The 27,337-nt window shown below is 46.5% G+C and overlaps 1 protein-coding gene across 2 annotated transcripts in view; it reads right to left on the bottom strand.

The window, feature by feature from the left end:
- The window catches only part of DENND1A (DENN domain containing 1A), a 265,432-nt gene that overhangs the window by 65,469 nt on the left and 172,626 nt on the right, over nucleotides 1–27,337 (bottom strand). For both annotated transcript variants that reach the window (XM_088665085.1, XM_088665086.1), the window contains exons 13-14: nucleotides 22,464–22,589; nucleotides 1,470–1,571 (exon numbers count right to left, since the gene is read on the bottom strand). In XM_088665085.1, coding sequence (XP_088521211.1) covers nucleotides 1,470–1,571; nucleotides 22,464–22,589 — 228 coding nt within the window. The remainder of the gene's footprint in view (nucleotides 1–1,469; nucleotides 1,572–22,463; nucleotides 22,590–27,337) is intronic.

Raw genomic sequence — 27,337 nt, 5'->3', positions numbered from 1 at the left:
GGAGCAGCAGCGGGGCTCGCCAGGCGGCCCTTGGCGGGAACAGTGGCAGCACCTGAAGGAGCGGAGGCTGCGGTGGGAGGAGACCCCTGGCCCTTGTCCTGCTTCCCCCTCCCCAGAGCCTTGAAGACTTCCGGCCGTGGCGGGTGAGTCGGTCCCTCTTTTTTTGCGCTTCTTTTTTCCCCATAGGAATGCATGAATTAAATTTCAATGCATTCCTATGGGAAACCGCGCTTTGCAAGACGAAATGATCGCAACACGAAACGACTCGTGGAACGAATTAATTTCGTCTTGCGAGGTACCACTGTATAAAACAGAAAAGAGGAAAACACACAAACAAACAAGTAAACAAACAAACAGTGCTCCTGTAAACGGATTGTCAGCTAGGCTTGAAAAATATATTAATGTAAAGCACATCCCATTTTGACCCATAAATTGCTGTATTTTTCAGACCATAACATGCACCTAGTTTTTTGAAGAGGAAAACAAGGGGGGGGGGTTCTCTTAGTTTTCCTCATCTAAAAGGCTGGGAGGGGGCGATGGAGGGGGAGCGAAGGAGGCAGAGGGGGTTGGCGGGGAAGAACGAGCAGCACACCTCCACTACCCCCCGCTTCTCACTGAAGGTGGCAGAGTCTGATACAGTATGTGAAGTGGTGCTTACCTACCCCCCCCAATATTTTATTCAAATTGGAAGAAGGAGGGAGGGAAGGAATGGGTGAGTGAGAGAAAGAGAGACAAGGAAGGAAGGGGTGAAAAGAGAGAGAGAGAGATAGGAAGGAAGGAAGGAAAAAGGGAAGGAAGGAAGGAAGGGGTGAGAGAGAGTGAAAGAAAGACGGAGAAGGAAGGAAGGACGGAAGGAAGGGGTGAGAGAGAGAGGAAGAGAGGGAGGGAGGGGTGAGAGAGAGGAAGAGAAAGGGAAGGAATGAGGGAAGGAAGGGGTGAGAGAGGAAGAGAGGGAGGGAGGGAGGGTGAAAAAGAGGGGGAGAAAGAGAAGAGAGAGAAGGAAGGAAGGAAGGAAATAAGGAAGGAAATAAGGGGTGAGAGAGAGTGAAAGAAAGACGGAGAAGGAAGGAAGGGCGGATGGAAGGGGTGAGAGAGAGAGAAAGAAAGAGGGGGGGGAGGAAGGACGGAAGCTGGCAAGGGGGACGGAAGGGGCTAGCTGTCACGGAAGCAGCCCGAGAGCCGGTTTCCCGCCGTGTGTGGCTCTGGCGCTTGCGGGGCTCTAGTTCTAGCTCGTCGCACGGGCTCTGACTTTTGCACGGGCTCCGGCGTTCGCTCCATAACACATGGCGACTTTCCCCCTTCCGTTTTAGGAGGAGGAAAGTGTGTGTTATGGTCCGAAATATACAGGAAGCTAATTATGAAACAAAGCGGGCAGCTGTATTTCTCGGCACATAGCCCAGTATAGATCCCAGTGCACAAAGGCAAGGCAATGGATGGGGGTCGTTATTTGGATTAACAACTTGCAATACCTGCTTGAAAAGTTGCAGCTGTGTTGCGCTCTGTAGGAACTGTCGCATGGTGGCAGACCGGTGGGAGACAAATGTTTCTTCGCAGAACGTGATCGGCTCCCCCTGGAAAGATGGAGTTCAGAGGAAGGGGTGAACTTACAATTGGCCCAATGGGTCCAGAAGAGTACAACCCCAATCAATGAGTTGCCGTGGGCTGCACTGAGCACCATGCCAAATACATTCAGGACCAAGGAGGCCTCCCCAGTCAACAGCAGGCCCTTAATCAGGCCAAAAGGTCATCAACTTCCTCCAGGCAAATGGAATCATAGAATCCTAGAGTTGGAAGAGACCACAAGGGCCATCCAGTCAAACCCCCTGCCAAGCACAAAACACCTTCAAATCATTATTGACATATGGCTGACAGCAATGCGTGGCCGGGTCAGCTAGTAGAATCATAGAGTTGGAAGAGACCACAAGGGCCATCCAGTCCAACCCACTGCAAGGAGAAAACACCATCAAAGCATTCTTGACATAGGACTGATAGAACTGTCCATGAATTCCTGTTCCTCCTCAGTTAAAGTGGAGGTGGTCAGTCCTGCTAGGAATTTTCTGATTTCCATCTCAGAGGATCATAGAGTTGGAAGAGACCACAAGGGCCATCCAGTCCAACCCCCTGCCAAGCAGGAAACACTATCAAAGCATTCTTGATATATGGCTGTCAAGCCTCTGCTTAAAGACCTCCAAAGAAGGATACTCCACCACACTCCTTGGCAGCAAATTCCACTGCTGAACAGCTCTTACTGTCAGGAAGTTCTTCCTAATGTTGAGGTGGAATCTTCTTTCTTGTAGCTTGAATCCATTGCTCCGTGTGTGCTTCTCTGGAGCAGCAGAAAATAACCTTTCTCCCTTTCTCCCTCCTCTGTATGACATCCTTTTATATATTTGAGCATGGCTATCATATCACCCCTTCACCTTCTCTTCTCCAGGCTAAACATACCCAGCTCCCTAAGCCGTTTCTCATAAGGTATCGTTTCCAGGCCTTTGACCATTTTGGTTGCCCTCCTCTGGACACGTTCCATCTTGTCAGTATCCTTGAACTGTGGTGCCCAGAACTGGACACAATACTCCAGGTGAGGTCTGACCAGAGCAGAATACAGTGGTACTATTACTTCCCTTGATCTAGATGCTATACTCCTATTGATGCATCCCAGAATTGCATTGGCTTTTTGAACTGCTGCATCACACTGTTGACTCATGTCAAGTTGGTGGTCTACCAAGACTCCTAGATCCTTTTCACATGTACTGCTCTCAAGCCAAGTGTCTCCCATCCTGTATTTGTGCCTTTCATTATTTTTTTTGTGCCCAAGTGTAGTACTTTACATTTCTCCCTGTTAAAATCCATCTTGTTTGCTTTGCCCCAGTTGTCTAATCTGTTAAGGTCATTTTGAAGTGTGATCCTGTCCTCTGGGGTATTAGCCACTCCTCCAAATTTGGTGTTTGGCCTGGAGAAGAATCATAAAATCATAGAGTTGAAAGAGACCACAAGGGCCATCCAGTCCAACCCCCTGCCAAGCAAGACACACCATCAAAGCATTCCTGACATATGTCTGTCAAGCCTCTGCTTAAACACCTCCAAAGAAGGAGACTCCACCACACTCCTTGGCAGCAAATTCCAGAGAAGGTTAAGGGATGATATGATAGTCATGTTCAAATATATCAAAGGATGTCATATCGAGGAGGGTGAAAGGTTGTTTTCTGCTGCTCCAGAGAAGCGGACACAGAGCAATGGATTCATACGACAAGAAAGAAGATTCCACCTCAACATTAGGAAGAACTTCAGGACAGTAAGAGCTGTTCGTCAGTGGAATTTGCTACCAAGGAGTGGGGTGGATAATACCCCAGAGGACAGGATCACACTTCAAAATGACCCTAACAGATTAGACAACTGGGCCAAAACAAACAAGATGAATTTTAACAAGGAGAAGTGTAAAGTACTTGGGCAAAAAAAATGAAAGGCACAAATACAGGATGGGGGACACCTGGCTTGAGAGCACTGCATGTGAAAAGGATCAAGGGGTCTTGGGAGACCACCAACTTGAAATGAGTCAACAGTGTGATGCAGCAGCTCAAAAAGCCAATGCAAATCTGGGCTGGGTCAATAGGAGTATAGCATTTAGATCAAGGGAAGTAATAGTACCACTGTATTCTGCTTTGGTCAGACCTCACCTGGAATCCTGTGTCCAGTTCTGGGCACCACAATTCAAGAAGGATACTGACAAGCTGGAACGTGTCCAGAGGAGGGCAACTAAAATGGTCAAAGGCCTGGAAACGATGCCTTATGAGGAACGGCTTAGGAAGCTGGGTATGTTTAGCCTGGAGAAGAGAAGGTTAAGGGGTGATATGATAGCCATGTTCAAATATATGAAAGGATGTCATATAGAGGAGGGAGAAAGATTGTTTTCTGCTGCTCCAGAGAAGTGGACACGGAGCAATGGTTTCACACTAAAAGAAAGAAGATTCCACCTCAACATTAGGAAGAACTTCCTGACAGTAAGAGCTGTTCGACAGTGGAATTTGCTGCCAAGAAGTGTGGTGGAGTCTCCCTCTTTGGAGGTCTTTAAGCAGAGACTTGACGGGCATATGTCAATAATGCTTTGATGGTATTTCCTGCTTGGCAGGGGGTTGGACTGGATGGCCCTTGTGGTCTATTCCAACTCTATGATTCTATGATTCCTCCCCTGAGAGCACTGAGGCTCCTTCCCTACATGGGAAACACAATGGATGCTAGCCGATCTTCAGCTGTCCCTTAGCCCTGGTATTTGGATGCAGCAACCACGCTCAGACACGGAAATTCCACCTGCTAATTGACTATACAACACGATTTGCAGCCATGTCGGGGGAAGGTGGCTTGGGGAAGAGGGAGGGTTTAGAGACGGGAGCTCCAGGAAGGTTAATCAAAGGCGGTGATGGAAGGCAGTCGTGAAAAGGTCACATTTCTCAGCTCTCGCGGCGCGATGGTCTCCAAGGAAACCTAATTATCCAATGAAATGCAACATATTTACGTCGGGTATCTTTCCCACACACGATCAGCTCAGGTCATGGACTAGTGTCAAAAGTACAGCGTCCCTTGCATTGCAAGGATTCTCACTCAGTTGCGGCAAGGGTGGGGGAGGGTGGGAGATGTTGTATAAATTTAAGAAGAACTGGAGGAGACTCATTCATGCATGCTGGAGCCTTCCTGACTGTAATCAAAAAAGGGAGTTGGGATAAAGGGGAAATGGCTTTTCCGCAAAGGCTTCTGGGAGTTTTATATTGCGGCTCGGATGAAGTTTGGGTTCCCCCTACAGAGGGAAGAAATGGCCGAGCAACGGAAACCATAACAACTGGAACAAAATGACAATCCTAGAATCCTAGAGTTGGAAGAGACCACAAGGGCCATCCAGTCCAACCCCCTGCCAAGCAGGAAACACCATCAAAGCATTCTTGAGATATGCCTGTCAAGCCTCTGCTTAAAGACCTCCAAAGAAGGAGACTCCACCACACTCCTTGGCAGCAAATTCTACTGCCGAAAAGCTCTTACTGTCAGGAAGTTCTTCCTAATGTTGATGATGAAAATGAGGTATATTCCATTGAAATATTTAAAAAGGTCACGCACAAAACATTTTTAATTTTTTGGTAGCCGTTTTACCATTTCATTAAATTGTATCACAATTCTATATATATTTCGTATCAAATGTGGACACAAGGCCACATTCCACAATGGGAAGTGTTCTTAGCAACATAGGCTATACAAATGTCACACCTGCGCAAGGTAGAAGCCCCTTTTGGGGACCTCAAAACTCAGCCAGCAGACCCTGCCGGGCATGCTGGGAAAAGAACCTACAGGAGAGGTAGCAAAACATCGCCCTCTAGCAGCATCTATACTGTTACTGCAGCTAAAAAAAGCTTCCTTGTGTGTTTGATTACCCTATATAATGTTGTATATATGTGATTCTCAAGCTTGGGTTCAATTTGATATCTGCTTACAGTGACTTCAAAAATGGTCAAAAAACTGATAAATAAATTTTTTAACATCATTTTGTGCGTAAGGTTTTTTTTTTATCAAATCTCTTTGAAAGTAAGATTTTATCTAATCTTTAATGAAAGAAAGTTTGTGTTAGACCACCAACTTGACATGAGTCAACAGTGTGATGCAGCCACTCAAAAAGCCAATGTAATTCTGGGCTGCATCAAGAGGAGCATAGCATCTAGATCAAGGGAAGTAATAGTACCACTGTATTCTGCTCTGGTCAGACCTCACCTAGAGTACTGTGTTCAGTTCTGGGCACCACAGTTCAAGAAGGTTACTGACAAGCTGGAATGTGTCCAGAGGAGGGCAACCAAAATGGTCAAAGGCCTGGAAAAAATGCCTTATGAGGAACGGCTTAGGGAGCTGGGTATGTTTAGCCTGGAGAAGAGAAGGTGAAGGGGTGATATGATAGCCATGTTCAAATATATAAAAGGATGTCATATAGAGGATGGAGAAAGGTTGTTTTATGCTGCTCCAGAGAAGTGGACACAAAGCAATGGATTCAAGCTACAAGAAAGAAGATTCCTTAAACATTAGAAGAACTTCCTGACAGTAAGAGCTGTTTGACAGTGGAATATGCTACCAAGGAGTGTGGTGGAGTCTTCTTCTTTGGAGGTCTTCAAGCGGAGACTTGACAGGCATATGTCAAGAAACCTTTGATGGTGTTTCCTGCTTGGCAGGGGGTTGGACTGGATGGCCCTTGTGGTCTCTTCCAACTCCATGATTCTATGATTCTACTAGCTGACCCGGCCACGCGTTGCTGTCAGGCATATGCCAAGAATGCTTTGATGGTGTTTCCTGCTTGGTGGTGGGTTCGACTGGATGGCCCTTGTGGTCTTTTCCAACTCTATGATTCTATGATGGTGTTTCCTGCTTGGCAGGGGGTTGGACTGGACGGCCCTTGTGGTCTTTTCCAACTCTAGGATTCTATGAAACCTCATCAAATTATGATGCAGTGAAAGGAGGGTGTAAAAAAGAGCCTTGCCAGCCCCATAGATCCCTTCCATCCCTGTTACAGCTTCCTTTCACACCTCAGCCAGGGAAGCTAGGAATCTTCAATGAGTTTCATTAAGACAGGGGAGGGGGGAGGGAGGGAGGGACAAAGCTACTATTTAATTAGATCACATGGACAGAGAAGCATCTGGCTCCGAGCATGGCACTTTACAGATCTCCTCGAGTTGTCGTGGAGACAAGCACATGACCAACCCCGCGCGGAAACTCTGGCAAGCGCACTCCTAACGTGTCCTGACGGAGAGCAGCTGGGCAGCGAGTCAGGTGGCCAAAAGGCATGGAGGCAGCCTCCTCCAAGCCTGGATCTGCACCATGATCATTTCCATCCTGTCAAATCCAGCTGCCCGGGAATTGCACACAGCTTCAACGCTGGTGCCTGTGTCAAAGCGGCTGTTGCAAAAGAGCTGCAGAACGGGTGGGATTCCCAGAGCGGAAAACACCAAGCGCAGCTCCTCTCTTGCGTTCCTCCAGCACCTGCTAGCCTGGCTGGTTTGTGTATCTTTTGCTGCTAGTGCTTGCCAAATTGGTAGAACAAACACACACACACCCCCAGCTGCCTCTTCAATAGCCCACGGCAATGGAATTCCCGTTTCCTGGTGGTGTGCCAAAAGCCCAGTGTCCTTCCTAAAAGAATCTGTAAAATATATTACAGGATGCCATATAGAGGATGGAGAAAGGTTGTTTTCTGCTGCTCCAGAGAAGCGGACACTGAGCAATGGATTCAAGCTACAAGAAAGAAGATTCCACCTAAACATTAGGAAGAACTTCCTGACAGTAAGAGCTGTTCGGCAGTGGAATTTGCTGCCAAGGAGTGTGGTGGAGTCTCCTTCTTTGGAGATCTTTAAGCGGAGGCTTGACGGCCATCTGTCAGGAATGCTTTGATGGTGTTTCCTGCTTGGCAGGGGGTTGGACTGGATGACCCTTGTGGTCTCTCCCAACTCAATGATTCTATGGAAGGAACCCGCTCAGCAGCTGATTGCAAGAGATTGGGGAGGGGAGGGAGATAAGGGAGCTAGCTTCATTTTGAGTTTTTTCCGTTTAAGTACTCCATGGACCCATCTGGAACGGATTAATCCACTTTCCATTACTTTCAATGGGGAAGTTCGCTTCAGGTTAAGTACGCTCCAGGTTAAGTACAGACTTCCGGAACCAATTGCGTTTGTAAACCGAGGAACCACTGTAGATTAGAATTGGTTGGGAAATAATGGAAAAATTGTGCCAGAATATTTTAAGATGATAAAAGAAATCTGCTTAATTTAGATTTAATAAATGGACCCAGTGTGGGGGGAATCGAGGAAGTTCACAATGTTATTGTTAATGTAATGGATTGATATGTTTTTCTTTTCATTTTCTTTTTTCTTTTTTGATTACATTTTAATTTTCCTCTTTTGTTATTGTTTATGTTTTAACATTTTGAAAAATATTATTGGGAAGAAAAAAAAGAAAGTAATGGAAAGTGGATTAATCCGTTCCAGTGGGGTCCGTGGAGTGCTTAAACGGAAAGTCCTCAAACCGAAGCGTACTTAAACCGAGGTATGACTGTACAGCATGGCGTCAAGAACTCAATTAAGTGCTTTAAAAAATAAATAAATATTTGCACACACTTCACTTTTACCGGGAAGTAGGTCAGAAATCCTCCCTCCTTTCCCATCCACTTTTTTTTTTTTTAAGGAGCATAATCTCGGAGGGTCTTCCTTTGTTTTGTGAGTTAATGCCACAATTTCTTTAAAATGAGATAGGTAGTGTGAAGACAACTTAAAACTAATGACTATTCAAAAATATATAGAAATCTCCCAAAGTTAAGTAAATAAAAAATAAATCAAACTTTTTCTAAGTGACCTATAAATCAATTCACCTGACGAGATGCCGGCTATATACCCTCGTTTCACTGGAAATATCTTCCTCAGAAGGAAAAAGCTTTTTAGTTTGGTTAAAACAAGTTCAGCTTTCTTTGGGAAAATTCCCTGACTGCTCTGTTTTATCCAACCTTTTGTTGAGTTTTTGTAGCGTTCATTACTCTAGTCTTTGTTACCGTGTTTCTCCAAAAATAATACACCGTCTTATATTTATTTTTCCTAAAAAACAACAACATGGTGGCTCATTTCCAGGGGATGTCTTATTCTTTTTATTCTTATTCTTATTCTATCACTATGGCTTATTTTTGGGGTATGGCTTATTTTCGGGGAAACACGGTAGTTTAAACATTAAGATATTTAAAAAACCAAACTAAAAAGTTTGGGAGACTTATACAGTGGTACCTCTACTTACGAATAACTCTACTTACGAATGTTTCTACTTGCGAACGGAGCTCCATCCGCCATCTTGGATGCGGTTTAGATAGGATTTTTTCTACTTGCGAATTTTTAGATAGGGTTGCTTTGACTTACAATTTTTTTCTCCCAATGCATTCCTATGGGATTCGACTTACATTTTTTTCGACTTACGAATGTGCGTTCGGAACGCATTAAATTAGTAAGTAGAGGTACCACTGTATATATTTTTGAATAGTCATTCATTTTAAGTTGTCTTCACACTACATCTCATTTCAGGGAGTTGCCGCGGTGGTTTCATCGTATTATTTGCGTATCGTTTATTCCTGTGACTGTTTTGCCGCTTTTACAATTGATTGAAAAGCAACCTGAGGAATGGAAAGAGTTAACAGTCTTGCGTAACGGACATGGTAAACAAGCACAATTCCGGTTAAAGGACCCTCTCATCCACCCATCTCCTCGTCAAGAGTCAGACGCAGAGCGTAATTAAGGGTTTCGGAACATCTACCTGGGAGACGTATTTTTGCCTGCAATTCCAGGAGGACGCCCTCTCTTGCCGAGAGCAGAAGAGCTCATTAATGAGGCTAATTAGGTGTAAAGGGGGAAGGGTCTGGCATCAGCTGTGTCTTAGAGGAGCTCATCATTAAGCTCCGTAATCTCGAGGCCAGAACAGCAGCTGATCGGGCTCCTCCGTGACTGTCTGGCTGGCCTAGTAGGCTCCCGAGTTAACACCTGAGTACCTGACATTGTGTCTTCTGGGAGGCAGGGGAGAGGCTTAACCCTGCAAACTCCCGTCGCAAAAGGATCTGTGCAAAGCGGGTTTTGGCAAAGCATTCTTGACATATGGCTGACAGCAACGCATGGCTGGGTCAGCTAGTAGAATCATAGAATCATAGAGTTGGAAGAGACCACAAGGGCCATCCAGTCCAACCCCCTGCCAAGCAGGAAACGCCGTCAAAGCATTCTTGACACAGAATCATAGAGTCGGAAGAGACCACAAGGGCCATCCAGTCCAACCCCCTGCCAAGCAGGAAACACCACCAAAACATTCCTGACAGATGGCCATCAAGTCCCTGCTTAAAGACCTCCGAAGAAGGAGACTCCACGACACTCAATGGCAGCAAATTCCACTGCCGAACAGCTCTTACTGTCAGGAAGTTATTCCTAAGGTTTAGGTAGAATCTTCTTTCTTGTAGTTTGAATCCATTGCTTTGTGTCCACTTCTCTGGAGCAACAGAAACAACCTTTCTCTCTCCTCTATATGACATGTGATGAACACCCTTTGGGTTTGGTCAGCCAGCCAGTTCCAAATCCACTGAATGGGAGCATTGTCTAGCCCGCATTTTACCAGCTTCTTTACAAGAATATCATGGGGCACCTTGTCAAAGGCCTTGCTGAAATCAAGATAGGCTACATCCACAGCGTTCCCTTCATCTACCAGGCTTGTAATTCTGTCAAAAAATGAGATCAGATTAGTCTGACATGACTTATTTTTCAGAAACCCATGCTGACTTTTAGTGATCACAGCGTTCCTTTCTAGGTGCTCACAGACCGTTTGCTTAATGCTCTGCTCTACAATCTTTCCTGGTATTGATGTCAGGCTGACTGGGCGGTAATTGTTTGGGTCCTCTCTGTCCTCCTTTTTGAAAATAGGAACAACATTTGCCCTCCTCCAGTCTGCTGAGACTTTGCCTGTTCTCCAGGAATTATCAAAGATTATTGCCAGTGGTTCTGAAATCACCTCTGCCAGTTCTTTTAATACTCTTGGATGTAGTTCATAGAATCATAGAGTTGGAAGAGACCACAAGGGCCATCCAGTTTAGCCCCCTGCCAAACAGGAAACACCATCAAAGCATTCCTGACATATGGCTGACAGCAACGCGTGGCTGGGTCAGCTAGTAGAATCATAGAATTCATCTGGCCCTTGTTTCCTTTGGCCCAGTTCTCTAATCTGTGAAGGTCATTTGGAAGTGTGATCTTGTCCTCTGGGGTATTAGCCACCCCTCCCAATTTGGTGTCATCTGCAAACTTGATCAGGATGCCCTCAAGCCTATCATCCAAGTCATTGATACAGATGTTGAAGAAGACTTCCTCCTGCGGCTCCGAAAGCCCAGGAAGGAAAGAGTCATTTGTGACCACAAGGATGGCTGTAGCGTTCCTCTTTTCTTCCTACACATCTGCACAAAGCAACAGAAATAGTGACAGCACTACGGGGTGTTGAACTTTATTAACACTAATGCAAGAATATAAGCTCTACTGTATTCATCCAATTCAGATTGAGAGAGGGACGGCGTCAGCTCCATGGAGACTGGAATACTTGTTGGAAAAAACTCCTTCTATAGCTAATCTTTGAAAAAGAACTACAGAGAGTGGCGGTGATTTGAGAAACAGATAAAGAATTAAGCCTTCGGAAAGGTCAGTTTTGCTGGCCCTGCGCATGCCGTCGGATCCTCTCCCACATCTATGCACTCCATAAAAGGCGAAATGAATTGGAGTTCTAATTGTAGATACAGGGGGACCTCGGTGTGTGGACGCAATCCGTTCCACGGAGGCGTTCACTCGCCGAAGGCACGCTTGTGCACATGCGTGAAGCGCCGATAGAGCACTTCTGCACATGCGTAACCTGCGCAGATCACGTCTGCACATGCACGACTTGCGCAGATCGCTTCTGCGCATGATCGCATCTGTGCATCCTACGCCGCGGAACCCGGATGTGAACACTTCCGGGCCCCGCGGCGGTCGCTCGCCCAAGCGGTCGCAAACAGAGGTAGATGTAAAGCAAGGTTTTGACTGTATTCTTCATCACCTATAGTTTCATGGTCAAAATGTACCAATTGTGTTTGCCCAAGTGTGGTACTTTTTCTTTTTTTGTCCATCAAAGCATTCTTGACATATGGCTGTGAAGCCTCTGCTTAAAGACCTCCAAAGAAGGAGACCCCACCACACTCCTTGGTAGCAAATTCCACTGTCAAACAGCTCTTACTGTCAGGAAGTTCTTCCTAATGTTGAGGTGGAATCTTCTTTCTTGTACTTTGAATCCATTGCTTCATGTACGCTTCTCTGGAGCAGCAGAAAACAACCTTTCACCCTCCTCTATATGACATCCTTTGATATATTTGAACATGGCTATCATATCACCCCTTCACCTTCTCTTCTCCAGGCTCATGTGACATTGTAACTCCACGTCCCAGATACGTTGGCGAGCTATATTTCTGGCTTTTCTCATATCCTGCCACAATCAGGGTCTGTGGGGAAAGCCCCAAACTCCTCAGCTTTTCATACAAGGTCTCTTTCCAATTTGATTGGTAGGTATCTAATAAGGTTAAAGGTACCAGCCCCACCGGAAAACAAAGTAAGTTTTAGCCAATAGTGTATCTTTAGAATCCATAGCCGCGCACTGATAGGAATTTGTCTGACTTCTAAGGGGACTGCTATATTGGAGACACAAGAGGGAATCCCTAATAAACTGCGAAAGAATTTGGTTTGAAATGCCTCCAGGGGAGCAAGGTTTTTAAAACTGCAAATCTGAGATCCATATGTAAGTTGCGGAAGTATTTTTGCAGCATATACTTGGGAGGCTGCCGGAATGTATTGGCCCCCTTTCCCATTAAAAAAAACCATATTAAGGCTTTAGTAGATATTCCTGCGTTAGCAATCATATTTTTAATTTAATGGAGCCAGGACCCCCTTTCCTGGAGAGTTATTCCCAGGTATTTAAAGGATGCTACCTGTTCAGGTGGCGCTGTGGTTAAACCACTGAGCCTAGGGCTTGCTGATCAGAAGGTTGGCGGTTCGAATCCCTGTGACCGGGTGAGCTCCCGTTGCTTGGTCCCAGCTCCTGCCAACCTAGCAGTTCGAAAGCACGTCAAAATGCAAGTAGATAAATAGGAACCGCTCCAGCGGGAAGGTAAACGGCGTTTCCATGTGCTGCTCTGGTTTGCCAGAAGCGGCTTTGTCATGCTGGCCACATGACCTGGAAGCTATACGCCGGCTCCCGCGCAACCCCAGAGTCGGTCACGACTGGACCTAATGGTCAGGGGTCCCTTTACCTTTACCTTTACCTGTTCAATTGGTTGACTATCAATTCTCCATTCGTGTTTCCTTCGGGGTTTTTTTGAGAACACCATGACTTTGGATTTCCTATAATTCATTGTTAGTTGTTCGTGATGGCAATAGTTGGTAAGTAATCTGAAAAGTTTCCGTAAACCGACACAGGAAAAAGAAATTAAAACTGTGTCGTCCGCATACAAACATCTTTATCATGTTCTCCTTTCTTCCTTTTGACGCAGTAAAATTCCAATTACCTGCCCTGCTAATTCTTCCATTTGTCCATTTCCATCGCCCTCGCCCCCTGTGTTGCCTTGCGTAATGCCTCCTTGTGTTCGGGCTCCAATTTCTCCAAGTCCTTTGCCCCTTTCTTTGCAGGATACATTGCCACAATTACTGTTGACCTTGTTTCTGAGACTCTTGTGCAAGAGACTCTTGCGCAAGAGCTATGCTATCATCCACTCCAAGACCATCCATGTCTTCAAGATGCAAATAACCTTCTTTGTCTGGAAATGTTGCAATTTTGAGATCAAGAGGCAGATCTGGGTACTTGAGAGAGGGCTAAGCAGCTCTCTCTGAAATGTAAAAGTATGGGTGAGATATTTTTAGTACATAAGAACATAAGCCGGCTGGATCAGGCCAATGGTTTGTGTAGAATCATAGAGGGCCATCCAGTCCAACCCCCTGCCAAGCAGGAAACACCATAAAGCATTCTTGACATATGCCTGACAGCAATGCGTGGCCGGGTCAGCTAGTAGAATCAAAGACTCATTGAGTTGGGAGAGACCACGAGGGCCATCCAGTCCAACCCCTGCCAAGCACGAAACACCATCAAAGCATACTTGACATATGCCTGTCAAGCCTCTGCTTAAAGACCTCCAAAGAAGGAGGCTCCACCACACTCCTTGGCAGCAAATTCCACTGCCGAACAGCTCTTACTGTCAGGAAGTTCTTCCTAATGTTGAGGTGGAATCTTCTTTCTTGTAGTTTGAATCCATTGCTCCGTGTCCGCTTCTCTGGAGCAGCAGAAAACAACCTTTCTCCCTCCTCTATATGACATCCTTTTCTATATTTGAACATGGCTATCATATCACCCCTTAACCTTCTCTTCTCCAGGCTAAACATACCCAGCTCCCTAAGCCGTTCCTCATAAGGCATCGTTTCCAGGCCTTTGACCATTTTGGTTGCCCTCTTCTGGACATGTTCCAGCTTGTCAGTATCCTTCTTGAACTGTGGTGCCCAGAACTGGACACAGTACTCCAGGTGAGGTTTGACCAGAGCAGAATACAGTGGTACTATTACTTCCCTTGATCTAAATGCTATACTCCTATTGATGCAGCCCATAATTGCATTGGCTTTTTGAGCTGCTGCATCACACTGTTGACTCAGGTCAAGTTTGTGGTCTACCAAGACTCCTAGATCCTTTTCACATGTACTGCTCTCAAGCCAGGTGTCTCCCATCCTGTATTTGTGCCTTTCACTTTTTTTTGCCCAAGTGGAGTACTTTACATTTCCCCCCTTTAAAATTCATCTTGTTTGCTTTGGCCCAGTTGTCTCATCTGTGAAGGTCATTTGGAAGTGTGATCCTGTCTTCTGGGGTATTAGCCAGCCCTCCCAATTTGGTGTCATCGGCAAACTTGCTCAGGATGCCCTCAAGCCCATCATCCAAGTCATTGATAAATATGTTGAATAAGACTGGGCCCGACAGAACCCTGTGGCACCCCACTAGTCACTACTCTCCAGGATGAGGAGGAGCGATTGATGAGCACCCTTTGGGAAAGTTCGCTTCAGGTTAAGTATGCTTCAGGTTAAGTACAGACTTCCGGAACCAATTACAGTCATACTTCTGGTTAAGTACGCTTCAGGTTGAGTACTCCGCGGACCGTCTGGAATGGATTAATCCACTTTCCATTACTTTCAATGGGAAAGTTCGCTTCAGGTTAAGTATGGTTTAGTTTAAGTATCCGCGGACCCGTCTGGAACGGATTAATGCACTTTCCATTACTTTCAGTGGAAAAGTTCGCTTCAGGTTAAGTACGTTTCAAGTTGAGTACTCCGCGGACCTGTCTGGAACGGATTAATCCACTTTCCATTACTTTCAATGGGAAAGTTCGCTTCAGTTTATGAACAGACTTCCGGAATCAATTGTGTACTTAAACTGAGGCAAGTGGAAGTCGACTTAAAGAAGAATATATGTGTATATAAAATAAATTAATTTATTTGACAATATATGGATAATAAGTACGCTTCAGGTTAAGTACAGACTTCCGGAACCAATTGTGTTCTTAAACCGACTTCCCACTGTATTATTTATGCATTTTTAGAATTGTCATCCATTTATAGAAGCTTTCGTTTTATATCATCCTTTAACTGCTTCCCCCAAGACTTGCTTTCCATTGGATATTAACTTTACAATCCTTTCGCCATTCTTGCCATCTGAAGAAACCAGCAAAAGACTTAAACCCACTTCAATATGTATATAGTTTTGCCTAACAATGCAGATTAATTGTAATTGGAAATATGTTTATTAATCAAATCCTGTTTGTCTTGATTACCAAAGATGGGAGTTTAAAGTGGAGGAAAAAACATTGAAACATCAAGGAGGCGTCAGAGGTAAACGAAGAAGGCAAGTGACACGCATGTGATGTGCTAATTGTATTTCCCCCACCAAAAAAATAGTATTAATGGAGGGAAGACAGAACTGGAGCTTCCAATTACCATAAAAATGTCTATTTCACAATGCACTCCCTGTGACTTGAGAAAGACATTTTTGCACCCATTGGAATTTCGAAGGAAGCTGCTTTCCAGCTGTTATGGGCATAAATCTCGCGTGCTGTACATTACCAGCTTACTTAAATAGCAAGAAAAAGTTGCCATTTACAAAATGCATATTTCAGTCATAGCGCGCGCACACACACACAAAATCTGTCAGTTTGTGACGAAAAGTGCAGACGAGAAAGCAACACATTCAATTAGGATACCCCGCCCCCTGCTACATTCAAGCGGGTCCTTTGAGGAGCGTGATCCAGCCAGTCCGTGAAGAGAAGAGAAATTGACTCCGCAGAAACCAACAAAACAATGATCGGCGTTCTATATTCTAAACAACGCTTCTATGAATATGGAGGGGGAAAACTCCGGACTATTAGCAAAGAGATGCAGGACAAAAAAACACTCAAAACAAGAATACACTGCATCCTCCAAAAAGATGGCAACACAACATTCTCCCCCAAAGACATAACCTAAGAATTTGCAGAATTCTACTCCAACCAGAGAAGCGGACACGGAGCAATGGATCAAAACGACAAGAAAGAATATTCCACCTCAACAATAGGAAGAACATCCTGACAGTTAGAGCTGTTCGGCAGTGGAATTTGCTACCAAGGAGTGTGGTGGAGTCTCCTTCTTTGGAGGTCTTTAAGAGGAGGCTTGACAGCCATATGTCAAGAATGCTTTGATGGTGTTTCCTGCTTGGCAGGGGGTTGGATTGGATGGCCCTTGTGGTCTCTTCCAACTCTAGGATTCTATGATTCTATGATGGTGTTTCCGGCTTGGCAAGGGGTTGGACTGGATGGCCATTGTGGTTTCTTCCAACTCTATGATTCTATTATTCTATGATGGTGTTTCCTGCTTGGCAGGGGGTTGGAATGGATGGCCCTTGTTGTCTCTTCCAACTCTATGATTCTATGATTCTACAAGCTGACCCGGCCACGCGTTGCTGTCAGCCATATGTCAAGAATGCTTTGAAGGTGTTTCCTGCTTGGCAGGCGGTTGGACTGGATGGCCCTTGTGGTCTCTTCCAACTCTAGGATTCTATCCCATCACCTCCTGGCAAATCGAGGCAGTGAGAGAATGGAGGCAGTGAGAGATTTGACTTTCTTTGGTTCCATGATCACTGCAGATGGCGACAGCAGTCACAAAATTTAAAAACCCCTGCTTCTTCAGAGGAAAGCAATGACAAACCTAGACAGCATCTTAAAAAGCAGAGACATTACCTTGCTGACAAAGGTTCGTATAGTTAAAGCTATGGTCTTCCCAGTAGTGATGTATGGAAGTGAGAGCTGGACCATCAAGAAGGCTGATTGCCGAAGAATGGATGCTTTTGAATTATGGTGCTGCAGGAGACTCTTGAGAGTCCCATGGACTGCAAGAAGATCAAACCTATCCATTCTGGAGGAAATAAGCCCTGAGTGCTCACTGGAAGGACAGATCCTGAAGCTGAGGCTCCAAGACTTTGGCCACCTCATGAGAAGAGAAGACTCCCTGGAAAAGACTTTGATGTTGGGAAAGATGGAGGGCACAAGGAGAAGGGGACGACAGAGGATGAGATGGTTGGACAGTGTTCTCGAAGCTACCAACATGAGTTTGACCAACTGCGGGATGTAGTGCAAGACAGGAGTGCCTGGCGTGCTCTGGTCCAGGGGGTCATGAAGAGTCGGACATGACTAAATGACTAAACAACAACAACAACTCCAACCTATACACCTCCCATAACCCACCTGAGAGGGAAATCAGAAAATTCCTAGCAGGACTGACCACCCCGAATTTAACCGAGGAGGAAGAGGAATTCATGGACAGTCCGATCACACCAGAGGAAAGCAAAAAGATCATTTGGAAGTGTAATCCTGTCCTCTGGGGTACTAGCCACTCCTTCCAATTTGGTGTCATCTGCAAACTTGCTCAGGATGCCCTCAAGCCCATCATCCAAGTCATTGATCAAGATGTTGAATAAGACTGGGCCCAAGACAGAACCCTGTGGCACCCCACTAGTCACTACTCTCCAGGATGAGGAGGAGCCATTGATGAGCACCCTTTGGGTTCGGTCAGCCAGCCAGTTACAAATCCACCGAATGGGAGTATTGCCTATCCCGCATTTTACCAGCTTCTTTCCAAGAATATTATGGGACAGAAGTGCCGGGCGTGCTCTGGTCCATGGAGTCACGAAGAGTCAAACACGACTAAATGACTAAAGAACAAGAACAATGTTCCTGTTGTGTCCCATCTTGGGTCAGCGTGCAACCCCCTACTGAGTCCCAACCCACTGATTGAAGACCGCTGAGCAAGAGGGAGTCACACAGAATTGTTCATCTTGTTGTCTATTCGGTGCGGCCAACCTTGCAGTTAGCAACTGCAACCAACATTTCCACTGCATTTGGAAAGCAGTATTTGTGCGCTATCTTGAAGCAACATTTAAGGAAGACTAAAAATAAAGGATGCAACCCTGCTCTTTGGCCTTAGCAAATTGTGAATTAGGTTCATCAAGGGAAGAACGTGCCATATAGAGGAGGGAGAAAGGTTGTTTCCTGCTGCTCCAGAGAAGTGGACATGGAGCAATGGATTTAAACTACAAGAAAGAAGATTCCACCTGAACATTAGGAAGAACTTCCTGACAATAAGAGCTGTTCGGCAATGGAATTTGCTGCCAAGGAGTGTGGTGGAGTCTCCTTCTTTGGAGGTCTTTAAGCGGAAGTTTGACAACCATCTGTCAGGAATGCTTTGGGGTGTTTCCTGCTTGGCAGGGGGTTGGACTGGATGGCCCTTGTGGTCTCTTCCAACTCTAGGATTCTATGATTCTACTAGCTGACCCGGCCACGCGTTGCTGTCAGCCATATGTCAATAATGCTTTGGTGGTGTTTCCTGCTTGGCAGCGGGTTGGACTGGATGGCCCTTGTGGTCTCTTCCAACTCTTTGATGCTACTGGCTGACCCGGCCACGCGTTGCTGTCAGCCATATGTCAGGAATGCTTTGATGGTGTTTCCTGCTTGGCAGGCGGTTGGACTTTCAATGGGAAAGTTTGCTTCAGGTTAAGTAAAGACTTCAGGAACCAATTGCATACTTAAACCGAGGTACCACTGCAAAAGGAAAATAAAAAATAATCCGTTGCATTCCTGAAATCAATGCACCTCTCGACGATATTCTGATTTCCCGAGTTTCACCTGCATATCAGTGTCCGCAGTTTTTAAAGACAGCACAAACATAGGCATATATTTCACTTGACTGTTGACAAATCATATCCCTGGGTACAAGGGCCTGGATCATTCGAGGAGTTGGAGATGGCGTTAGAAGTGGCCCATGTTTCACGAGCATCGTCGTGGTGAGTGGGTTTCCATGTTCCTTCTACTGTACAGAGAACTGGATGTGGTGCTGCCGCCCCTAGCCACTAGGTGTCACTCTAGGAAAGAGCAGAGGAGACGCTTGGGCTGCCCAGGGTCGCCTTCCACCCCCAGCATGCAACAAGGCTATATATATTTCAATCGCTACACTATTAAGTCATTAAAATGGCTACTGATGAGGAAGGATGCATGAAATCACTTTTTAACCTTTAAGCTTTCAGTTGAGAAAGCAAAATGCGCAAAGTTGTATTTACAGAGCGGCACTCGCTCAAGTTGCCTTCAACAGCGGGGGGCAAAAAATGATGCCTGTTTTATTTTAGGAAAGCTCAATTCAGATTGCTGGCTTCGCTGACCTAGAGAGGGAAAGAGAGCGAGGCGGGCTGCCCTTCCCAAACTGCCACGAAACCTGATTTAAGTCATTGTGCAAACTAAGGGCACGATCTGCCAGGGAGTTCTCCCACACAGGCCCCTCTATCTAACCAGGAAACATCTCGCCATGACCGCCCCAGCAAAGCCAACAGGGAACCGGCATCCCCATCGCCTACTCCAGGCATGTCCAACAGGTAGATCGTGATTGAATCATAGAATCATCGAGTTGGAAGAGACCACAAGGGCCATCCAGTCCAACCCACCATCATAGAATCATAGAATCAAAGAGTTGGAAGAGACTCCAAGCAGTCCAAACCCCTGCCAAGCAGGAAACACCATCAAAGCATTCTTGACATATGCCTGTCAAGCCTCCTCTTAAAGACGCCCAAAGAAGGAGACTCCACCACACTCCTTGGCAGCAAATTCCACTGTCGAACAGCTCTTACTGTCAGGAAGTTCTTCCTAATGTTTCTTGCAGCTTGAATCCATTGCTCCGTGTCCGCTTCTCTGGAGCAGCAGAAAACAGAAAACCTTTCACCCTCTTCTATATGACATCCTTGTCATATTTGAACATGGCTATCATATCACCCCTTAACCTTCTCTTCTCCAGGCTAAACATGCCCAGCTCCCTAAGCCGTTTGTCCCTGATCTTTTGCAAGCTGCTGAGTGGGTTCTTTCAACACTCTCTTTCCCTTTTGTTAAAGGTAAAGGCGCCCCTAACCATCAGGTCCAGTCGTGTCCGACTCTGGGGTTGCTGCGCTCATCTCGCTCTATAGGCCGAGGGAGCCGGCGTTTGTCTGCAGACATTTTCCGGGTCATGTGGCCAGCATGACAAAGCTGCTTCTGGCAAACCAGAGCAGCGCACAGAAACGCCGTTTACCTTCACGCCGAAGCGGTCCCTATTTATCTACTTGCACTTTGATGTGCTTTCGAACTGCTAGGTGGGCAGGAGCTGGGACCTAACAATGGGAGCTCACCCTGTTGCAGGGATTTGAACCGCCAACCTTCTGATCAGCAAGCCCTTGACTCTGTGGTTTAACCCACAGCGGCACCTTTAGCTATTTCTTTCTTCTTCTTTTTTTTAAAAAAGAGCAGGATCTGCCTTTAGCCCCTGGGCAATTTGGCTCCAGGGACCACGCATTCGCTCCCTAAGACGCACCGACACCTCCTCTGACTTTTTAGGAGGGAAAAAGTGTGTCACGGTGCAACACAAACAAGCCTGTATGGATCCGGGATTGCTCATCGCCCATCCAGTATTTGAGAGAACCGAATAAGAATATGGGATTCTCTATTAGCAGGTAACAAATTATTGGTGCTTCTGAAACCAAAAAACAAAAGAGAGGAAACGGTTTATCTTAACTCCCCCTGGAAGCACCGTGTCGCTCTCGCCCTTTCTCTTAATTGCTCGAATAAAATGCTGTTGAATCAGCAGGACGTTGGGAGTTTATTTTCCTCCTGCCTAGCGTGGAGTGTACCTCTGACACTGAATATAACAGCAGATGCATTCTCGTGTGTTTCTGTACGGCTCATTAAAATGTTCGGTGTGAGCATGATGCTTCTCAAGTCCCAGCTGTAGCTTAAATTCCCAGCCATGTAAATAGGAGCTCAAGGCACACAGAGGCTTTCCGAACTCATAAACCTCCCTCATCCATGGCAAGCAGCAAAAAACCCTCTTTCGCTCCTGGAGGCAGTTCATTTGTGTTCCCTGATATGCTCCTCCTGCTGGTTGCCTGGCAACTTGAGGAGTGTGGGTGCCTGTACCGTTTGCGGTAAGTGGGGATTAGCCAGCCAGATAGGTTTATGTTAAACTAGTTGGCCCGGCCACGCGTTTCGGTGGCTCAGTTTGTTAAATGGAGCCTCAGATCAACATATTTCTGTGTTTTCCCTTTTTTAAGACACCGTCATAACTTTTTTTCCTAAAAAAACTTACTTTCGGTGGGATGTCTTATTTTTTTATTACTGGTACAGTTTTTACGGCTCAGGGCGCTGGTGGGCTCTCTTGAGTGCTCGGCGCTGCAGCAGCCACCGGTTCCGGGTGGCGGGGCGGCAGGCGTCCTTGGCTGGGCCAGGCGGAGGCCGCTGGCTCAGGCACTCCACCCGCCGCTGCAGGGCGCTCCAAGCTCCTTGGCTGGGCCAGGCAAGGAAGAAGCGAGCTGCGCAGAAGTGATCTGTGCATCCGACTCTGGAGAACCCGGATGTAAACACTTCTGGGTCCGCGGCGTTCGTAAACGGAGGCGTTCATAAACAGAGGCAGTTGTAAACCGAGGTTCCACTGTATACCATATATTCCAGCTTATAAGACGACTTTTAAACCCCGGAAAATCGCTTTTATACGCCGGGTACTGTCTGCCCGGCAAATCCCCCACGCGCTGCGCTAAACGGGGGACTCGCCGAGCAGTGCCAGAAATCGCTCCTGAGCATGTCCACATGTCCGCACATGCTCAGAAGCGATTTCTGGCACCACCCATATCCAAAATGTCTGCAGCGCCAAAAATCGCTTCTGAGCATGTCCACATATCTGCGCACATGCTCAGAAGCTATTTCTGGCACTGTGGGCATTTTGGATATGGGCAGCGCGCCACCAGAAATCACTGCAGACATTTCAGAGTTAAAATACAGCGCCGACCCCAAATTCTATATTTTAACTCGCAAAATTTGGGGGTCGTCTTATACGCATGTCCGCGCACATGCTCAGAAGCAATTTCTGGCACTGCGGACATTTGGGGTAGGGGCAGCGCGGCACCAGAAATTGCTGCAGACATTTCCGAGTTAAAATACAGCGTTGATCCCAAATTCTATATTTTAACTCGAAAATTTGGGGGTCGTCTTATACGCATATCCGCGCACATGCTCAGAAGCGATTTCTGGCGCTGAGGACATTTTGGATATCGGCAGCACGGCACCAGAAATCGCTGCAGATATTTCCGAGTTAAAATATAGTGTCGATCCCAAATTCTATATTTTAACTCGAAAATTTGGGGGTCGTCTTATATGCCCAGTCGCCTTGTACGCCGGAATATACGGTATATTTTTGTGTGTGTTTGTGTGTGAGAGGGTTTTAACCAACCAAAAAGAAATAACCCAACCCAATGCAACCTGTGGAGAATAGAGAGCTCTGTGTTCAACAGCAGCAACTTACGGGTTCAATCTTCAGTGCGCTTCTGTAGCTCCCAAAGAACGCAGCCTGGGCCTTCAGGAACGCCCTGGCCACACCATCTCCAGTAGTCATGGAGACTTTTTTCAACCTGCTCTTCAGTGTGGAGACCTGGAAGGAAATGGCCCAGAAGGAGGATTTATTATCAAGAAACACAAGACGCCACAGGTTACGAGATGAACCCCACTCAATGGACCAGAATGTGGTCTAAACCCCCCCCCGTGAAATCCATATCGACAAAAAGAACTCACTCTGCCAAGTCTCCCATTGGAAAATCCGGGACCAGAAGCGGTGTGACACCGTAAGTAGCTTTGATGCATGTCCAGACATGTGCCGAAGGGACTTCCGGTGCCGCTCTGCCCGATTTCTGGTGCCCAGACATGAGCAGAGCAGCATTCAAAATCGGACATGCGCAGAAGGAGTCTCCCTGGCAGGTGGGAAATCGGAGGATTTACAGGATTCTTTCCCATTCGGGATAACAGCGGGAAACGGATTAAAATCCGGGGGTTTCCCGCAAAAAACGGGAGACTTGGCAGCTATGTCTGAAACTCACCTACAGGGGGTACCTAACACCAAGAAAACTAGCGCTAATACGCCCAGGAGAGGGTGCATGATGAATTCTGCATATAAGTTCAATAAGCAGGGAGACAATATACAACCTTGTCGTACTCCTTTCCCAATTTTGAACCAATCAGTTGTTCCATATCCAGTTTTAACTGTAGCTTCTTGTCCCACATAGAGATTTCTCAGGAGACAGATGAGGTGATCAGGCACTCGTTACCACTTTTGTCCTTTAGCTAGAGCATAGAGCATGATATTAGGGACCCAGGTGGCGCTGTGGGTTAAACCACAGAGCCCAGGGCTTGCTGATCAGAAGGTCGGTGGTTTGAATCCCTGCAACAGGGTGAGCTCCCGTTGCTCGGTCCCAGCTCCTGCCCACCTAGCAGTTCGAAAGCACATCAAAGTGCAAATAGATAAATAGGGACCGCTCCGGCAGGAAAGTAAACGGCGTTTCCGTACGCTGCTCTGGTTCGCCAGAAGCAGCTTTGTCATGCTGGCCACATGACCCAGAAGCTGTCTGTGGACAAACGCTGGCTCCATCGGCCTATAGAGCGAGATGAGCGCCGCAACCCCAGAGTCGGGCACGACTGGACCTGATGGTCAGGGGTCCCTTTACCTTTACCTTAGAGCATGATAATGAATGAACAGGAACCTCTGGTTTGTGCCTGGAACCCCAAAGGCGCATGACTCAGGGAACCTTGAACACTTGTGTTAATTTTGAGAATTTGTCAGCGTAGGAAGTTGGGCCAGTCGATATTGCTCTGTTACCATCGCGGAGTACTTCATTGTGTAAATGGTAATGAGACCCGTTAGCTCTGTGTTCCCCTGAAGTGCAGCTCTGTGAATGGGAGGCAATTAAACACCTCCAGGATGAAAGAGAAAGGGCAGTGAAGGTTAAGTGTGGAATAATCGGAAGCACAGGTAGCGAGAGCCTTTTGAGAAGGGATGAAGTATAGAGCTGCTTCCGAGGATAAAGATGTTGCCGTTGTCAACGAGAATTGCACTGCCTTTTCAAGAAGTGCTTTCCTTCGGAATTCATTCATCGCAACCAGGAATTTTCCCCTCTCCATCAATGTTTGCAAGGGACAAAACTCTATTGCCCCTGCTAAAAAGACTTCGCAGGGTGCTGTGAGGATCAGTAACTTAGGAATTGTAAAACATTTCATTCATTCATTTAAAACAGGCACCCCCAAACTGCGGCCCTCCAGATGTTTTGGACTACAATTCCCATCATCCCCGACCACTGGTCCTCTTAGCTAGGGATCATGGGAGTTGTAGGCCAAAACATCTGGAGGGCCGCAGTTTGGGGATGCCTGATTTAAATCTTGTTTCCTCACCTCTACCTGTGATAAGTGAAGGTCCTGCGTTGAGTGCCTGGAGGTGGTTGGAGGGTGGATGGCGGCTAACGGATTGAGGTTGAATCCTGACAAGACAGAAGGACTGTTTGTGGGTGAAAGGAGGCGGGCAGGTGTGGGGGACTCCCTGGTCCTGAATGGGGTAACTGTGCCCCTGAAGGACCAGGTGCGCAGCCTGGGAGTCATTTTGGACTCACAGTTGTCCATGGAGGCGCAGCTCCACTCTGCGTCCAGGACAGCTCTATCTGGGATGCAGTCTACCTTCCTGCAGACTGTCTCGCCAGAGTGGTGCATGCTCTGGTTATCTCCCGCTTGGACTACTGCAATGCGCTCCACGTGGGGCTACCTTGGAAGGTGATGCGGAAACTACAACTAATCCAGAATGTGGCAGCTAGACTGGTGACTGGGAGCGGCCGCTGAGACCACATAACACCGGTCTTGAAAGACCTACATTGGCTCCCAGTACATTTCCGAGCACAATTCAAAGTGTTGGTGCTGACCTTGAAAGCCCTGAACGGCCTCGGTCCAGTATACCTGAAGGAGCGTCTCCACCTCCATCATTCTGCCCGGACACTGAGGTCCAGCGCCGAGAGCCTTCTGGCGGTTCCCTTGTTGCGAGAAGCCAAGTTGCAGGGAACTAGGCAGAGGGCCTTCTCGGTGGTGGCGCCTGCCCTGTGGAACGCCCTCCCAACAGATGTCAAAGAGGAAAACAACTACCAGACTTTTAGAAGACATCTGAAGGCAGCCCTGTTCAGGGAGGCTTTTAATGTTTAATAATGTTTATTTTTCTGTTGGAAGCCGCCCAGAGTGGCTGGGGAAACCCAGCCAGATGGGCGGGGTATGAATAATAAATTGTTGTTGTTGTTGTTGTTGTTGTTATTATTATTATTATTTCAATACTTCTCGACAGCGGCACCCACCCTGTGGAACATCCTCCCATTAAATGTCAATGTGCTACATACTTACTGGAATAACAATTTAGAAGATATCTGAAGGAAGCTCTGTATAGGGAAGTAGTTGTGAGCAATATCAAGATTAATATTGTGATATTTGCCACTTTCCCTAAAGCTTAGAGATAAGTTGTTGTTGTTGTTGTTGTTGTTGTTGTTGTTGTTGTTGTTGTTGTTGTTGTTTTCTTTCTTTCTTTCTCCCTCTCTCTCTCTCTCTCCTTCTCTCTCTCTCTCTCTCACCCACACCCAAACATGAATATTTGCTTTTTTACGTTGTGGGCATTTAAAGTTGCTGAGCGGGTCACATGAGCGCAAAGCTTCTGTTTTCTTTCTTTCTTTTCAAAGTAACTCACATTTATTTCTTTATTTCCCTTTCTGATCTGGGTGTTTTTTGCAACGGAATGTGGTTTCCCTCGCTTTATCCATGTTGACAACTCAAAGCCTTGGATCTAATTAAAAGAATTTCCCCTCGCACCTCTACTGAACCATTTCATTCTGCCGCACTGCACCGATTTCATTTTGAAACATGGTGAGAGCTTAAGCCTGACCTTTCATCCCGAGCTGCCAAGAGTATAGAAATTTCCTCTAAAACCACTTCCAGGACTGGCTGCGTGTTCCCGTGCCTGCCTTGGCAGGAAGCAGCCTCTCTGTGTAGCGGCTACCGTCCGGGTTGGAAAAATAGGCTCCCTTGCCTTAAGCAGAGAAGCTGAGCTCATGTCACATTTGTGGGAACAACTGATTGGTTCAAAATTGGGAAAGGAGTACGGCAAGGCTGTATATTGTCTCCCTGCTTATTTAACTTATATGCAGAATTCATCATGCGAAAGGCTAGACTAGATGAATCCCAAACCGGAATTAAGATTGCTGGAAGAAATATCAACAACCTCAGATATGCAGATGACACAACCTTGATGGCAGAAAGCGAGGAGGAATTAAAGAACCTTTGAATGAGGGTGAAAGAGGAGAGCGCAAAAGATGGTCTGAAGCTCAACATCAAAAAAACCAAGATCATGGCCACTGGTCCCGTCACCTCCTGGCAAGTAGAAGGGGAAGAAATGGAGGCAGTGAGAGATTTTACTTTCTTGGGTTCCATGATCACTGCAGATGGTTCACGAAATTAAAAGACGCCTGCTTCTTGGGAGAAAAGCAATGACAAACCTAGACAGCATCTTAAAAAGCAGAAACATCACCTTGCTGACAAAGGTCCGTATAGTTCAAGCTATGGTTTTCTCAGTAGTGATGTATGGAAGTGAGAGCTGGACCATCAAGAAGGCTGAACGCCGAAGAATGGATGCTTTTGAATTTTGATGCTGGAGGAGACTCTTGAGAGTCCCATGGACTGCAAGAAGATCAAACCTATCCATTCTGAAGGAAATGAGCCCTGAGTGCTCACTGGAAGGACAGATCCTGAAGCTGAGGCTCCAAGAATTCGGCCACCTCATGAGAAGAGAAGATACCCTGGAAAAGACCCTGATGTTGGGAAAGATGGAGGGCACAAGGAGAAGGGGACGGCAGAGGACGAGCTGGATGGACAGTGTTCTTGAAGCTACCAACATGCTCCAAGACTTTGGCCACCTCAGGAAAAGAGAAGACTCCCTGATGTTGGGAAAGATGGAGGGCGGAAGGAGAAAGGGATGGCAGAGGATGAGATGGTTGGACTGTGTTCTCGAAGCTACCAACATGAGTTTGACCAAGTTGCGGGTGGCAGTGGAAGACTGGAGTGTCTGGCGTGCTCTCCTCCATGGGGTCCTGAAGAGTCGGACACGACTAAACTACTCAACAACAACAACAACCTAATGTAACGACAGTGGGCATGTCAGAAGACACTAATTACTTAAGGCAAAAGGATGCTAGTTAAAGCTTTGTTACGGATGCTATTTAATCCCAAATGAATTTGGAGTGGGGTGGGGGATATCCCAGGGTTTGCACACATATGTTTTCGGCTGGTTAAATGGAAATTGCTCCTAGCACTTCCTCTGCGATGCCACAAACA

This window comes from Zootoca vivipara, chromosome Z2, assembly GCF_965207765.1.
Source record: "Zootoca vivipara chromosome Z2, rZooViv2.hap1.1, whole genome shotgun sequence".
Lineage (NCBI taxonomy): Eukaryota > Metazoa > Chordata > Lepidosauria > Squamata > Lacertidae > Zootoca > Zootoca vivipara.
Note: the sequence above shows the minus strand (reverse complement) of the source record. Positions and strands in the feature narration are given on the sequence as shown.